The sequence below is a fragment of the Strix aluco genome, chromosome 5, assembly GCF_031877795.1.
Source record: "Strix aluco isolate bStrAlu1 chromosome 5, bStrAlu1.hap1, whole genome shotgun sequence".
NCBI lineage: Eukaryota > Metazoa > Chordata > Aves > Strigiformes > Strigidae > Strix > Strix aluco.
This window is the reverse complement of record NC_133935.1, coordinates 32,303,509-32,320,510: the sequence shown is the minus strand read 5'-3', so window position 1 is coordinate 32,320,510 and position 17,002 is coordinate 32,303,509. Positions and strand designations below refer to the sequence as shown.

At 49.7% G+C, this 17,002-nt stretch overlaps 1 protein-coding gene across 10 annotated transcripts in view; it reads right to left on the bottom strand.

The window, feature by feature from the left end:
• Nucleotides 1–7,522: 7,522 nt before the first annotated feature.
• Nucleotides 7,523–17,002, bottom strand: part of ZC3H7B (zinc finger CCCH-type containing 7B) — a 53,918-nt gene continuing 44,438 nt past the window's right edge. For 9 of the 10 annotated variants that reach the window (XM_074826762.1, XM_074826764.1, XM_074826769.1 and 6 more), the window contains exons 19-23: nucleotides 16,496–16,601; nucleotides 15,004–15,112; nucleotides 13,135–13,268; nucleotides 12,194–12,357; nucleotides 7,523–11,416 (exon numbers count right to left, since the gene is read on the bottom strand). In XM_074826762.1, the coding sequence (XP_074682863.1) occupies nucleotides 11,224–11,416; nucleotides 12,194–12,357; nucleotides 13,135–13,268; nucleotides 15,004–15,112; nucleotides 16,496–16,601 (706 nt within the window). In that variant the 3' untranslated portion in view covers nucleotides 7,523–11,223. Of the gene's footprint in view, nucleotides 11,417–12,193; nucleotides 12,358–13,134; nucleotides 13,269–15,003; nucleotides 15,113–15,764; nucleotides 15,937–16,495; nucleotides 16,602–17,002 lie in introns of those variants that run through there. The other variant, XM_074826771.1, reaches the window with a different exon arrangement.

The following is a 17,002-nucleotide window of genomic DNA, read 5'->3' as shown; positions in this document are numbered from 1 at the left end:
AAAACCATGCGTGGCTCAAAACCAAGCATGGAAGTGGCCTGAGTGAAGTCATTAGGACTTTTCTTGTGCCTAAAGTGAAGCATTTCACTGGCCCAGCATTTAGAGTCTTAAAAAGTGATAGGGTTTGCTCGCCCCATGATAGCATGGTGTTTGGTCCAATACAGAAATGCATTTGATTTAACCCATTAGAAACCAAAAAGAAAGAATTACCTAGCCAGGTTGGGTGGTTGGGAATTTCAGATTAGCTGGGAGTTTCATGATCTAGATCTCAATCTAATCAGGCTCAGAAATCACACAGTAGATGCTTTGGTAGAATTCTTAATTATGGTACAGCTACTCACACTACACCCTCTTCGGATTTTCCTTGTGGTTTGCTCTCCCCATTCCCCAGGGAGAATGTAAGAAAACAGCCAGTGATAACCATCGGTGGTGAAGCCATTCAGGGAGAATAGTCCCCTACCAGCCCTCCACCCACACAAAACTGGAGCCAGCAGACAGACCCTGCAGACAGTCAGTGCATTCTGGCTGCTGAGAGCAAGGGAAACAATCGCATCTCTCCCTCCTGGAGCACAGCCTGCCAGCCAGGAGGTCCATATCCTTTCCTGAAATCTTCCAGTCCATTCTGACTGGTCAAAGCAAGCACAGTGGGGTCACTCAATCCTGCCAGGTATCACTAACACTGGGGAGAGCTACCGCCATACATGCTTAGGTCTGCTTCTCACCAAAGTAAAGGATGGCGAAGTGAAGTGACTGTGAACATGGTAGCTGCCCAATGCCAGGTGCAGCTGAACCTCCTGGTTTTGCTCCAGGCTCAAACTTGTCCTGAAAGCTGGACAAACATCTGACTGTGTGTCTGGAGGGACCCAAGGACTTCACAGCAGCTGCTGCAGCAATTGACTGACATTTACGGCTTCAGAAAATGAAGTTCGTTGAGAGGAAATTCATAGAATCATATAATGGTTAGGGTTGGAAGGGACCTTAAAGATCATCTAAATTGTCACATTAGCCTGCAATAGACTTCTACACATTTTTGTCTAGAGATCTGAGAGCACATACCTCATCTTGTGTTTGCCACGTCCACAAAGTCTCCTGCCAACACTGTGTGTCCTTCTTGATTCATAATCCCTGAAAAATGAGCTCCCACCCAGGAGAAGAGCTTGGGTAACATCACTAGCAGGATGCATCAACATTGCCCTGACTTTGATCCTGGGGAAGCAGAAACCGTACTATGAAATAAAGTCATAGCAGTGGGGAATGTCCATCTGCTGTCACGTCCCCGCCACGGAGAGCACTTGAGCTGCTTTAGTGAATGGAGTTGAAATGTTGGCTCTGGAAAGCTGCAGGCATGGCCACAGATTGCATCATTTGTGCTGGCTGCACTGTTATCAGATCAGATCATTATTTATTAGTATTGTAATCCCATGTTAGCGGAGCTCTCAGCAGCTCTGCTCCATCACTCAGAAGCCCAGTCAGCCCTTAACAGCACATTTTCTCACAGACTCAACCAGCCATAGTCAACTTACGCTGGCCCTAAGTGGATGGCACACAGAAGGGGGCACCTAATGTGATGGAGAGAGGCAAACTCCAGGAACACCAATTTAAATGGCAGGGGCCAGGGCTATCTGTCTTTTCTGTAGGTCTCTCGGTGCAGCTACCCACACCGCCCAGCAGTGCTCGCTGCAGCCCTCGGCACATTTGCCCAAGGAGTGTGTCCAGCAGTGCCACGGCCACATGCAGTCCTGAGGGGAGGAGTGGGGGTCCTTAGTCCATGCTCCCCCTCCTTTTAGCTTTTCATTCCAAAGAGTTGCTTTTTTTTTTTTTAAGCACAACCAAATTCTTATCTTTTGCTTCCCCTCCTGCCCCCACCTCTCTGCAGTGCTCAGGTACTTCTGTTGGTACCAGAGCATGTAAATGTCTCTTTTAAAACCCCTAATTCTACTTCTGTCTTTAGAGGGACCTCTCCACAGAGGTCTGCCATCAGGCCCAGAGCGCTGGGGCTGAGGTGTTATCAGTAGGTACAGCCTTCCTGGCAGTTTGAGACTCTGAAGAATCGTTTCAGACATTCAGATCTCTGATACAGGCCTGTTCATTAGAAGGAGCTCTCTGTGCATCTCTCCAAGTTGTCATCTTTCCCTCAGCCCCAGGAGTGCTCCCTCAACTCCTTCACAGGGCCACACCTGCGGTGCTTCTGGAGCTGCTTTTCCACTGCCTCCCCTCCTGACGGTGGTCTTGCAGCCACCCTCAGACCCAAAACAAGAGCCGGTGGCATGCCTGGGGGGTCTCCTTGGTCAGAAACTTCTGAAGATCGTTGCTGTGGGTCCTGTACTTGGTGGTGCCACCTGGCTGCACACTGATTTCTGATACCACCTGTACAGAAGGGAACTTCATTGTTTCTTACATGTATCTGAAAGCACAGCTTGTGGGGAACTCACCAGCAGCAGTGACATTTGACCAGAGAAAGGCATTATTGGTTATTATTGCTAATTGCTGTTATCTCAGCTTCCTCCGATGAGATGAAGGCTTGATAATTTAATGAACTATTCCTCTTAGAAAATAGAAAACATTTTTTGTCTGATTTTCTAAGGACACAAAGCTTACACAACAGTATTATCTATCCATCCATCCATCCATCCATCCATCCATCCATCCATCCTTCCCTCCCCAGAACATGCTACCCACCTTGGCAAAGGGATAAATATATTTAAGTATCCTTTTCTTTTTGAAAGATAAACTAGTAACAAAAGAGTTGAATAATGCCTCCTCAGAGAGAAAACCTGCTGTTATTTGTTCTGCTTGATCTGGGGCACATGCTTTGGCAGTGACACCCCAAAGCATGTGCTGTCCCTGGCAGGCAATAGCGAGAGGACAGGCAGAAGCCAGCAGTACTGAGGAGACTTTGTGGTGACAGACAAGGTAGGTTACTCCCCTGAAGGGTATCTGGAAATAAGGACAAAAATCTGTAGAAATCTCTAGAAGCTTTACAAATTCTGCTGCTCTTGAAGCAGCTTTCTTTTCTTCAGTCACCCAAGACCATTCACCTTGGCAGCACAGCCATTATTTGGAAATTGACATATCTCCTCACACAAGGTGTCTTCTGCTGCAGGTCCCACAAATCAAGCCCACTCCTCACAGCCTGTGTGGAGGCGCCACGCCCACCCACAGTTTGGTTTTTGCACCAAACCCAGCCTGGTAAGTGGTTTCCTCTTTCTTCTTTTATCCAAGCAAACCCTTTGCCAGAGGTCAGTCGCTGCCTCTTTGCAGACATCCGTATTTTTTTTTTTTTTGTTCTTGTACTAGCTCCTCAGACAAATGCACACTCCACTGGCAACTTCCAAATTTAACTATTTATTTGCATAGTGCATTGAGCTTGAGAGGGAATTTTTTTCATCCTGGCAGGGACTGGCAGGCTGAGTTTCACTGTGGCCATTCTGAAAGCAGGCTTGGTCCACATCCCAGCACCTTGACTTCTGTAGGGTCAAGATGCTGCTGTTAGCGGCGGCAGACATCTATGGAGCTGCAAGGATACCCAGAACAGCAGCAACAGGGAAGGCTGTGGCCAGACTAGGGGTGTCTGCATCCACAGCAGATTACTTTAAAAGAAAAGGAGGTGGCAGAAGGAGCGATGAAGCCAGCACAGGCGGGTGGACAGCTGAGGATTGGCAAATATGGAACTGGGGCTCTGTGTTGGCTTAAGACCTTGCCTGGCACCTGAAACACAGGTGTGCGATCCTTTAGGCACTTTTGATGGTATCAACATGGGGCAGAGTCACACAGGCTTCATGAGGCCTTGCACTGAGCCTCCTTCCCAACTCTGAAGGGGCTGCCCCTTCCCTGGGCAGCGTATCACAAGCATACATGTGCCTGTGTACATGTACATGTATGCCTCTCTCCCTGTGTGGAGGAGCAGCGCCGGGATCCCTCCAGCGAGTGCTGCATTTCAGTGGAAGGAACCGCCTGCACCTCCCGCCCGAGGCAAAAGGATTTCTAAAAACTAATTCCCCAAAATGAGTGCCAAAAAGCTAATGAGCTTTGCTTCCCCACACTCCCCGCCAAGACATCTCCCTCCTTCTTGGGGTGCTCACGTGGCAGCCAGGCTCACCGCAGCTCTGTTCTTCCGCATGTGGCCTTCCCTTGTGAAGTGCCCTTTGCCAGAAAACTAGGTGCTAGGCAGGGAGAAAATGTGAGAAAGGCTCTTGGGATCACCAGAAGTTGTGCTGCCCTGGGTAGGAAGGACACCTAGAGCTGCCTTTGTGCATTTCCCTGCTCTGGAAATGCTCTGGGAGCCTGGGCAGAGCTGGCTTTGGGAGCTCTCTGAACAAGCCTTGGCAGGAAGCAGAGCCCAGGAGGTGCCAAGAGCAGCAATAAACCAAGGCGTTTAAAGCAGGATGGGGAAATCCAAGGACAGCAATTGCTGAGCCTCTGCCAGGGTCTGTAGGAGACCATTGAGTGGGACAGCAAGGAAGATAGATGCTCCTCCAGCTGCTTCCTTCTCAAAATGGAGCGGCTGGCTGTAAGGACCTCGGCTGTTCCTTGGCCATCCCTTTCCAGGCTCACTCACCTCTCCTGGGAATGACAGCAGGGGTGCTGCAGCATCATGGCCCAAGACGTCAGAGCCCAGTGGACGGATATGAGAGTCAGCTGAGCCTGGGGAAGGCATGTGGGCTGAAAGACAACAACTGATCCCTTGAGAAGCCTGGACAGTTTGGCTGCTGCTCATCCCCAAAAGCCAAGATATGAATGGTCTTGAACAGGAGAAGATCCAGCCTGATGAGAGCTTCTTTTGAGACACTGCTTCTGTATCAAATCCCCACCACAGCTCCCAGGGGCAACATCCAACTGTGTTGCAGTCATCCTCAAGCCATTTGGCTGGGGAAAACTGAGGCCATCTTACTCCAATGGAAGCAGGACGTTTTCTCTCTGTCTCAGCTTTGCTGGGGTACAGACTGCAGAGCGTGCCTTGGTATTCAATTAAGAGAAACTATGCAGCTCTTCGTCCTTCCCAGTGATCTGCCTGGAGGGCCCCAGCACTACCAAAAGCCCACAGCTAAGGCAGACAAGGAAATCCACAGAGAAGAAGGGAAATACACCAAAGAACACCTCCAGCACTGGGTATTTTTCCAGTTTCAAGCAAGCCAAATCTGACATCTGGGTTTAGAGGTTTCCATCCCAGCCCTGGGTAAATGTCATTTATGGGAGGATTAATCCAGATGGTAACAAATAACCCTACTTCCTGGGACTCTCTGCTATGTCTGTGCCTCTCAAGGCTCTCAGGAAAAAGAAGGAGTTTTCCGGGGTGCTGCCATCCATAAGCTAAACTGCAGAGTGGAGCACCCCTGAAAAAGGGCAGTTTCAGGAGCTGCCAAGGCCAGGCCTGCTGCAGTGGGGAAGGAGTCAGTTGGAGCTGTCATCTTGTCTGATCCCTGCTCTCATCCTTGCTGCACCTGGATATGCTTCCAGGAAACACCACCCCTGCCCTGGGGCCACTGGGACCTGCTGCTCCTACCTGGAGGGGGAACCATAGAGAAGCAGGAGGTGACAATCCAGCTGCAAAAGGAAAGAGGTTATTTGGAATGCATGGACCCTGTCCCCTCCCATCCTGGGGAGGAAGGGGCAAGGCTGGATGAGATGGGACGCAGAGCTCCTGAGCAGTGCCCACAGCTCTGCAGGAGCCCCAGGAGCTAGCTGTCCCCAGACCCTCTGCCCAGAGCCACCCAGCCAAGTCTGTTCAGCACCTTCCTCCGGCCCACACCAAATGGCTGGCTGCTCCAGCTGGTGCTCTTGCAGCCTTTCCTCCTTCACTTCTCTCCCACCAGTCACTCCCACCCAGCCCTCTTTTACTATTTAGCACACTGCTTTCTGCCCAATGTTTTTCCCCTCCGAGTGCCCTACAGTGTTACCTCCTGCGTGCCCCCACCCCAGCCAGTGACCAGCAGACCTCCCCAGCTTACAGCTCCTGCAGGGCAGGAACTCTCTGCTGCTCTCCTTGCACAGGACACGACACAACACAGCCCTGTTCTTGGTTGCAATGGCTGCAGCAAACACAATTAAAAGTGATGACAGCATTTGCATCACCTGCTGTCACTGCCCAGAAATGTTTCCCTATAGTGTGGGCAGGCAGACTCAGTCACAAAATTGCTTAGGAATCCCATCTGCAGCTTACATGATTTGCAAGGCAAAATCCCTCTGCCAGGCTGCTGTGTGGTGGCATTAAAGTTCTTTAGTACGAAGCCTTCCTCCAACCTCTCAGGGGTCTCTACCATTGTCCCTCTCAATCCTCCATTGGAGCTGGATCCTTCCTGGCTGACCTGGGGCTCTCCCCCTTGCCTTAACGTCTGCTGAAGTTCCTAGGAGGAAATGAATACTGAAGTCACCGCTCTTTTCCCTGCCTCTCCAAAATACAAGTTTATTTTCTTCAATGAAGAAACACCGGTGGAGAAACACAGCTGAAGGCTCAAACCTGCAAGGAAAACACTGTTGTTTTTCTCCTCATCCTTTGTCTGCCTCACAGTTTTGGTCTCCATTGTACTGGAAAAGCCTCCCTCACTCTTGCCAGCATGGACTCAATAATCTGTGGAGGGTAAAACTAGTGCTTCTCACATTGTATGTACTCAATAGATGCACCAGAAGTGCACCAGTCTCCTCACTCCCTCTCCACTACAAGCTTGTATTCAGGCCTCCCTCACAATCAGAAGGACATGAGTCCTTGTGTCCGTATCCAGGCACACTGGTGAGGTGCGTAACAAATCTCTCCTCAGGCCTCACTGGATGAGATCTTCTGGTCACTACCAGTTTATACAGCAGTAGCAGTGTGTCTCCATGGGACTTCCTTGCCTCTGCCGCATCTCCAGTTTTGGTTTTATCAAGAATCCCAGATTAATCTGTATCATGATAGATTTGAAAACTAAAGGAAACAGTTTTATTAATAAGTATTTTCACAGTGACCTCTTTCCCCAGGTGTGATCTTCACCACACAGGATCCTCTCCAGAGGGAAATCTGCATGGATGCTGCTCATGGCCCAAGCTGCATGTGACTGGGTGCACAGGGCTAAGGGCATTTTCCCTGGCAGGGTGCACGCTGGCAGGCTAAAGAACTGGCTGACCCAGTTGAACAGAGGAGCCTACACAGCAGAACAACCTCTAGATGAAGGTGATTACAAGACCTGATTACTGGAGGTTTCAAAACACAGGTTACCTAAACACCTGAAATTATGTGTTAATGCAGAGTGTGTAGATTCTGTGTGTTTGGGGCAAAGAAAAAAAAAATTAAAATATCTTAAATACAACTAAAGTTCACCAGAACTGTGCATCTGATGAAGAACTGCAGAATCTGTTAATACACACACATGCAATTTTCCACTCAGCAAGAAGAGCAGTAGATTATACTTAAAGATGGGAGAAAGCAAAAGTGATTCAATGCTTGAAGTGCGCCCTTTGCTTCCCTCCTTACAGCAGGGAAACCTGAAACCAAGATAAAAAGTCTTCGTGGGCTACTTGAAAAATGCAACCACACACTGGATCAGGAGAGGGTTTAAAGTGCACACTTTTATTTTCTATTACAAAGGCTAAAAGAAGCAAGTTTGTTTTGTTTTTTATTTAAGAACAAAAACAAAAATGTTGTTAAAACATCTACATTATTATCCTGATACTAGACCTTATGAAAGATACTAAGTTCTTTTTTAATAGTAAAGCGTGGTATTCTTAAATTATATTAATACAAAGACATATTAAAGGACTCGAAATCATTACTACCCAGCTCAGAACTGCAGCATCCCCTTGCTATCTTTTTCTTTCACTTGCTAAAACCCATCCATTTTTGACATACGGTTTCATACAAGCTAAGCAGGGTATTTTTTGGTTTTTTTACTTCCCCCTGTAAAGGTCAGGTTAACTCCAACACCAGCATCACTTAAATTCCTGCCCCTACCAAAGGATTTGGGAAAAGATTTTCACTAAGTCCTTCAGCATTTAACCAGTTGATCTAAATCAAATTCTGTGTGAGCCTGTGTGTCTGCTGATTTTACAGGATATGAAATTTTCTTCTAATGTTATAAAATCAAAACACCACTTCTTTTGTTAATAAGCCTCAGATTTGGTTCTGTGCTGCAAAATATTCTTTTTCCCTCACATGAATGAAGAAAAGAGAGAGTAACCACAGGGCCTTGTGAACACACCACTAAAGCAGCCCTACAACTTGTCATTTATCTGTTGTAGAGCTGCGAGTGCTGAGCAATTCTGCATAATGTGCTGAAGAAAACCCTCTTGGCTTGATAAAGCAAGCCTGGGAAGTCAAGTGTGAAGCTTCCTGCCTTTCACAATGTCCCTTTAAATAATATAAGCAAAGCTTTACCATTAAAACTTTACTTGCTAGTTAGCAGTATAATACTCTTTCACTGAGACAGGACTGCGAGGACACCCTAGGGGGTTTCAAAAATGTGAACAGGAAAAGCTGTTCCATCTCAAAATTTATACCTATCTATATAAAACCCTTCCCTCTTTGTTATTTCCCTTTCTCTAACCCAAATAAAAGTCTTCATATTTACACCGGAGATGCTGCGTTTCCTGGCCCGAGTCCTTTTCCTTTACCCTCATTTAAAAGATTCCTTCGATACCACACACATATAATATTATATAGAGTGATATATTTAATACCTGTGTATATATGCTTCATGGGAGGGGTCACATATATACACACTAAAACAAGTCTGGTGACAAAGTACTGCAACACCACAGACCAGGTTATCATATCAGGGAAAACAAAAATTGATACTCGACGCAACCCCTGTGACCGTGGGCCTCCCTCATCTCACGCACGCTCGCCCTCTCCCCGCCTCGGCCCCAACCCGAACCTCCGCAGCCCCGCTGAGCAGCTCAGCTCTCATCGCAGAGATGGGCAGAGGGAACAGTGACCCACTCTGTAACCTAAACAAGTTATCGTATGAGAAATCAAGGTGCAGCGAACGCTAGAGTCACACTAGAGATGCAGATTTGTTTTAAAAATAAAAACACATTCCAACGTTCCCCGATAAGATTTGCTTCCTTGGTGTCTCTGCCCAAGAAGAGCAGAACAAGATGACCCAGGAGCTGATGCCTGCCTCCTCCCCATCTCTCTCTGTTTATAAAGTTGACCAGTTGAGCAAAAGGAGCAGCAGGAGAAGGTACGATCCAGAGAGCTACAGCGAAGAGCAGTGGAGAAAATACAGCACCTGACCACTCAAAAACTGTGATGCGTTGGTCACTCTTCCTCCCCACAGCACTACAGATCCTTCTCCATCTCATCCTTCTCCCCACATGTGGGCAGAGATGGAAATAACCACTTCCCTCTCCTCTTCTCCCAGTAAGCCACCTCTGTATCATCAGATGTTACGGTCCTGGCCCGTAACCACCCCAGTGGAGCTGATGCACCTGCCTGGAAGCTGGTTTAGAAAGGTGCCAGCTGCCCCCACAGCATCTCCTGCATTTCCACATCTCCTGTATTTCCACATCCCATCTCTCTTGAAGCTGGGAACCCCAAGGATATGGGAGCAGGGAGGGAAAAGGGGGAGCCAGCAATGCCAAAGCACCAAGCAGTTCATGGCCAGATTGTATTTACCACGGATACAGTACTGTCAGACCTGAGGGCTCTGAGCTTGCTGTCCTGGGAGACTCTGGATGAAAAAGACATCCCCTGCGAAGGCTGGGAGGGAGATGTATTTGTGTTTGAGTGGATGGTGCCATCCATGCATGCAAAACTGCAGAGGCAGCTGGACTGCAGAAGAGAGGAGGAGAGGGAAGCTCAGGACAGGACACACGTTTACTGCTTACAGGATGACACTGCCAGATCGGACAAGGCTGGCATACAGAGCAGTACTGCCTCTCACCACTGCCACTACAGACACCAAAAGTTCTGGCCCAGCACTCAGCATCACCGGTTCCCCCACCGTGGTGCACGTCAGGCAGGACAGGAGCAGGCACATGGCTGGGTCCCGCTGGGCCACTCACCCTCCAGCGCAGTCCCTGCCCTGGCTGCACTGTGCATCTGCAAGCTCCCGGCGCTGAGGGAGAGGGGGCTGCACCTCTGGTGCTGGTAAGTGCCCTTCCAGCTGGATTCCTGTCAGCAAAGCATCGCCCATGCTGCTCACTGGGGTCCTTTAAATTGGGTCCCCTGCCCAGTTCTTCTGGCCGTGCAGGGAAAAACGCAGCTCTAAATAACCAATAACACATGCCAAGTAGAAAGCAAGAAGGGAACCCCATTACCTCCCTCCCTCTCTTCAGGACACAAGGCAGCACAGAAACACAAGCTCCTTTTGGTTACAGCCTTCCTCCTGACAGATACTGCTGCGTGGACTACAGTGACACAGGGTGTGTCACAGTCTCCACTACACCTTCTAGATGGCTTCAGTCTTACTTGCACCAGTCACACCAGCCAAAAAACCAAACCAAAACTACCCACCCTGAATACCTGTCATGCACTGAGAAAGACATCTAATGAGCAGTCACCGACTTGCTTTCTGCTGAAACAGTCTGAAGTCACCTACAGTCCAGTTCCTGCTTCTGCAAGCAGTTTTATTACTTTGCTGCTTTTAGCTACACCCTATACAAGACAGCTGTTACCCTCCCTCAGCACCAGTTGATGTCTCAGAGCAATATAGACAGCAGAAGCTTAAGCATAGATGTTTTAAGCTGGATCTAGTGGTTTTCCTTCTTTTGCACCTCAATTCCTAATTCTGGTACTGAATTCCCAGGAGAGCAAGATGGCTGCAGCAGCGTTAAGTGGGGCTTGCTCTGCAGCACTGAGAAAAGGAGCACATGAACTTCATGGTCACCTTTTCACCAGGTGTTTGGCCTTTTCTTTCATCTTTGTCCTCCAGATCTCTGCAGCCGCACTCTGAATTGAAGGGCAGGAGAATGACACAAGGAGAAGTTCTCTGATTCGCAGCCCAGTACAGACTGTATTCATTCCTTTGAAGGACAGCGAAAACAAAAAGATGGAGAGGAAGGAGAATTTGGGAGAAAGAAGAGAGAGAAGACGGATCACAAACTCAAGTGAGCATGGCGTTCGCTGGCCAAGGAGAATCAAATTCACGATTTCATTCACCACTAATAAATCATCATCTCATAATCTTAAAACAAAAGAAAAGAAAAAGTTCTCTTTGCGAGACACAGATCTCGCTCTCCCTGTTACTGCCACTCTCGGAAAACCCACCCCGTGTTTCTCCAGCCAACAGGCTCACCCCCCTACCCTTACTATACACCATCCCGCAATAGGAAGTTGTATTTCCCGAAGTCGTCATCCCTGGGGCAGAGCAGCATGTCCTTGCGGGCTTTGGCCAGTTTCTGTTTCAGCACCTCCCTCCGGTCTAGCCACTCTGTCAGCTCGTCCTGGCCGTGAGCATAGCGACATTCCTCCCCTTCGGGGCAGGCCTTGCTCTTCTGGAACCTGCCGGCACAAGGAGCGCAATCAGGAGGGCACCCCCAGGACAGGGGTTTGAGGTCCCTGTCTGGGATACTTGATCAGGGCCCACCAAAACATGCCGCGAACTCTCCTTTCTAAGGGCAAAGCGATTCTCCTACAAACCCACGTGCAGCCAGGGAAGGCAACACAGAGGCTGGGCACAGAAACAGAGCAGCAAACAGAGCAACATCCATGAGGGGATTTAGTCAACGGAACAAAAAAATGCGAGATGGAACTGGGCCAGAAGGGATGAGGAGAAACCACCACACAAGAGAGGAAATGCCAGGTAACAGCCACGAGAGACAGAACCTTCTTTCTAACCAAACCAGCATTTCTAACCATCACAAGCCTTCTGAAGACCCCTCAAGGCACTGATTCAGAGGGTGTGAGACATTCAAGCCATTTAATAAAGCACCTGGGATTCCCCCAGGCATTGGGCCAAGCAGACTGTTCAGCAGCCGGAGAGCTGAGAGCATCCCGGCTGTGGAGGGCACAGGTGCAGACATGAAGCTGGCTCTCCTTTTCTAAAGACACGTGCTCAGGAATGGGGTTTTACCACTCAGTAGTGTGGCTGAGCACCTCTGGGATCTAACAGCAGCCTCCCCGTCACCCAAACCTGTCAGCTCGTCCCACTCCTCCCCCAAGCAGAAGTCCCTGGGGACTCTGTGAGAGGAGGAGGTGGTAAAGGAGGAGGAGGGATGGTGGAGGCCTGTTGCCCTATCCCTGCAGCAGCAGCACAGGAGGGAGATGAGACAACGGTACCTTTCACAGAGCCGGAATTCACCCATGGGGAAGCGGTAGCTCCAGCAGCTGGAGTCACTGTCCGAGGTGAAGACCTTCTCCTTGTGCTTCTCCGACTGGATGTGCTGCTGCCATTGCTTCTTGCTGTTGCTGTTCTTCCCACAGAGCCAGCAGTGGTAGCCCATCTAACCAGTGCAGACAGGGCAAAGGGCCAGTCAGTGCATTAACAATCCCACCCATCAGCCTTCCCCATGCTGGCACTGTCTCTCCCCCTCTCCTTCCAGAGCATCCTGGAAGCTCCACTCAGTGTGGAGTGCACTTCCCTGCCATGTCAACTTTAGGGCAATGTGCTGCCACTGAGGGGGAGTGGAGGAGATGCTCTGTCGAGGTCTACCTACAGCTCAAATGGGCTCAGAGAACAGGACAGCTCAGTTCACTGACATGGTCCCCCTGTCCCTGCTGATGGCCCAGGGTGGGTCTGACTGCAAGGCCCCCAGGTGCACAGGGCTTTTCAGGAGCACAAACCCTTACACCAGCTACCACCGCTGAGCAAAAGAGACACATCTGACTCTAGTTTTCTCAGGCCTCTGCACTCCAGACCCAGCTCTTCTCCAACCTTCTCCCTCTTTTCTGACAGGCCAGCAATGGCTTTGCTGGCTTTCCCAGGAGCAGGCAGGAACCCTGGGGAGAGGCTGAGCCAATGCAAAAGGGAACCTAAGGTAGGCTCCTACTGTCTTGAGAGGATTAACAGAAAAGCCATCGCAGAGCCTTGCTGACCCCAGCTCAGTCCCTTCCTGCCTCATCTCTGCTGCTCCAAGCTGTCCGTTTAACCTACATTAGCACAGGCTCTGTCCCACAAGAGCAATGCAGTCCCTGATAGCTCACACCTAGAGCCCAGGAGAGGGTCAGGCTGTCAGCACTGAGGAGGAGGAGGGATGAAGGACAAGAGATCAGCTGATTACCATGATGTCAGCGTAGTCGGTGGGCATCTGGATCTGTTTCTCCCCTTCTCGTGAGGTGAGCGGTGTCCCCTCTCCAGGCTTCCCAGGATTGTGTTTCTTTAGCCACATGTCATAGGTCTGCTGCATATCTAGTACTGCACAAAGGCGACCCGTGAAGTCACTTAGACAACCTCCCACACCGTGCACAAACTATGAGAAAACGACGAACGCTGGGGCAGCCCTCCCCTCCCCTCCCCTGTGCAGCAGCACCTGCCATCAGACTGAAGGCCTGTGCTCAGGAGGCCCAGTGTCACCTCCTCAGATGAGAGCCCTGAGAGGAACCAAGTTCACAGCACACCACCTGGTGTCTTCTATGAGTCGAGGGGCAACCGTGACAGCAGCTACACAAAATATTCAGGAAGGAGGGAAAGTGGCACAAGATCTCCATGGACTTCACCCCACAAGGTGATTCTCCATCAGGCCTGATTCCGCTTGACCTCAGCAGACATCTCACTCCAGCCAGGGAGCTAAGGCAGGGGCTGGATTCAGATCTGTCCCTTCTCTCTAAACCTAAGCTTCATCCTCAGCACTTGAGAAGGAGGAGAGCCCTTAAGCAAGTTGGCCCCAGGAAGCACTGGGGAGGGGAAGAAGACCTAATGATAGCCTGCCCCAAGTTCAAAACCTGCCCAGAGGACTACAGTCGATGTCTCCTAGTGCTTTTGGTTTAAAATCCATTCAGCATACTAGTGGGAAGGGAAGTTTTGGTGGAAGCTTTGACTGCACATCTGCCTTTCCAAGATCAGCTCCTGAGAGGCGCTATGGAAACACAGATGTTTGCAGACATGGATGCAATGCTGTAAGTGCAATGCCTTAGTGATTTACTCCTCACTAAATGGGTACTTGAGGAACTCAAAGCAATTGGGGATAATGAATGCAAATTCCCCCAAACTGAAACAACGCTGTTGTTTGAAGATTCACCTTCGTGCTTGAGCAAACACACCCAGACTGGTCTGATCTGCTTTAAAGGCCTCAGCAACGAAATTACTTGAACTGTAACAAATAACAGTGTTTGGCCCAGCAGAGAGAAAGACCCTCCATCCGTAAAGACTGAACAAACTCAGTGCAGGCCTGAAACCCTTTCCAGCTTTCCAGCATCTCCCAACAGAGCTAGGTGAGCACCTGGACACTGGGCCTTGCAAAGAGAGTCTTTTTTCCAGCTTGCTGTTGGTCTGAATAAGCAAGGATTGCTGCCAGAGAGCTGGCCATCCAGGACATAGGCAACCCCCCAGCTATCCCCCAAAAGGTAACTTGGGAGCCTGCATAATTAATTCCAGACAAGCTCCTCCACAAAGGCACCACCCAATGATGTTCTCATTCAGGATCTCAAATCCACCCTTTTCGAATACAATGCCGTGAGCAGGGAGTGCCGCAGCCCAGGAGCAAGGGATATGAGCAGAAATGGGCAAGAAAGCCAAGGCAGATACAAGACAGACAAGAAAGATACAGGAGCAGCTACAGGTCAGGACTGGTGCTTTGGCAGAGCTCCATGCGGAGCCAGGCCTGGGACAGTATAGGCAACTGGAGGGACAGCACAGGGTGGATTCAAAGAGCTGCAGAAAGGGAGGGCAGCAATGGAGCAATGCAAGACATGGGACCAATGTGCACCAGTCCCAGAGTGAGGGACTCAAGATATAAATGCACGTTTAAGAAAAGAGCAGCTCTAAATTACTGTAGACACACCTGCCCCATAATCCCACCTAAGATCATGGTACCAGCTCTGTCCAGCTCCACCTCTGTGGTCAAGAGTATGTCTTAACAGACCCTGCATCCACTGCCTAAATGTCCTCTTCCTGCTCCCCAAACTCTCTGGCTCATGTTTCCCCCACTCACTTTTATTTTCCTTCATGAAGGTCCACATGTCTCTCTCCTCAGGGCTGTGGGCGAAGGAGCAGTTGCCCACATACTGGCATTTCCTGCCATTTTGTGCATGGATACACAACTGTTAAAAGACAGAGAGCAAAATTTAGTATCTGCACAAACACTCCTTGCTAGAGGGGAAAGCGGGTTCAAAAATACAGCCAGGGCATTAAATTGCACACAGGAGAGGTTGCATGCAGGACACTTCATACATCATTAACTCACGCTTCTTTTCCTCAAGCTCCTGATGACATGAGGGGTAAGTTTTCCCTATAAACACACAGGCAGCTCAGTTCAGCACCTGGCCTCTCTCCTGTTGCCATTTCCATAGGCAACTGGGTGCAGGTACCCACGAGACAGCAGGGAGCAACCTGGATCAGCCCAACAGTGTCTCCTGCTGGTCATGTTGCTGGTCCTCAGAGGTGACTCATTCTCCAGCCATCTCCAAGTGGGTGAAGAGTGGCCTTACGGTTTGCTTAGACTGCACTAGCACACGCACAACTTTACCTCACAGCTACCAACAGCATCATTGCCAGAGGAAATGAGAAGCTTTCCAAGCATCGCATTTACTGACCATCCCTTCTCCCCCAGTCCTGTCACCAGAGGAGGATGGTGGTGAGGAGACCAGCTGGAGAAGAGACAACACTGTTCCTCTCTGGCTGAGGTTGGGTGAGAGCTCAGGCAACACACACACTCTTATGACAACCTGCTTTGCTGCACAATCTGCGACTCACCTGCTGGCCTCGTCTCCTACTGCAGCAGCTGTAAATAACACTTGCTCCCCTCGCCAGTTTCTAGCAACTGGCCTGCAACTGGAGAGCGCTCCAGGTCTCGCACATGGCCTTGCACCTGCCCACGGACTAAGGGGCAGAAGATCCCACAGGGTTGGGAGGAAAGAGCTTTCTCCTTTCAGGGAGAAAGGAAAGAAAAGGGAGAGAGAAACTATCAATCGCCATATTCAGGGCTGGGGTTGGAGGTTAGATATGTGTAGTTTTCCTCACATGTGGCTTTTCAGCCGAGTTCTTAGTTTTGTTTTCAAAACACATCATGAGCAAGTTTCACAATCTACAGCAGCACAGCCACAGCAAAGGCAGGGATAGGCTTCGCCCAAGCACTCCGTCTCGCCTCTCACCCACATTGAGAAACCCTGACCTAAGGGGAGACTTAAATCTCATTCCCAAGCCCTGTGCCAGCCACTTCTTGAGACGATGACTGCATTAACAGCAACATCAGAAACTCGCATACGTGCATTGAGTAGTTTAAACAGGTGCTGCTCCTTTTTCTGCTCCATCCTCTTGCTGGATGTGTTTGAGACCTTGCTGCCATCAGTCTGTCCTTGCCTCCCACCTCAGCCAACAGGTGGCTGCCTCCCTGCCAAGTCTACAAGGGACCAGCCCTCAAAGCACTGCACCATGGTGGGAGGGAAGGGGAAGGGGCACCTGGCTGTGCTGGGCATGGGGCTTACATCATACTGCTGTGGGAAGTTGCGGATGGAAGGCAGTGGTCGCACAGACACCCACTTCTTCTTTGCTTTGGACATCACCAACAGGACACGACGTTCCTTCGTCCAACTAAAGAAGAGAGAATAAATCAAGAGAGGCAAAAGAAAGAGCAGAACAAGGTTTTGTTCTCCTCAGAGACCCTTAAATATTGAGAGATGACCAGATCCTCCAGTCCAGCTTGTGCCTGCACTATCCGGCTCCTCCTAGACACACACACCTGTGACAGAGAAGCCACAAGCAGGGTGTTTAGAAGGATTTCTCCCTGTGCTTATCACATATTTCTTGGGATATCTCCTCTCATAAAAGCACAGAAGATCCCCCCAAAGTCTCACATGGCATCATCATGGGTTACTAAACAACTGTATTCCACCCTTTGACACAGCCAATTCTTGTGCAATCAGATCCATGAAAAACATTTAGGAATATTTTCTGTTTGAAAGGTGCAGTAGAAATGCAAGTCATTACAAGCA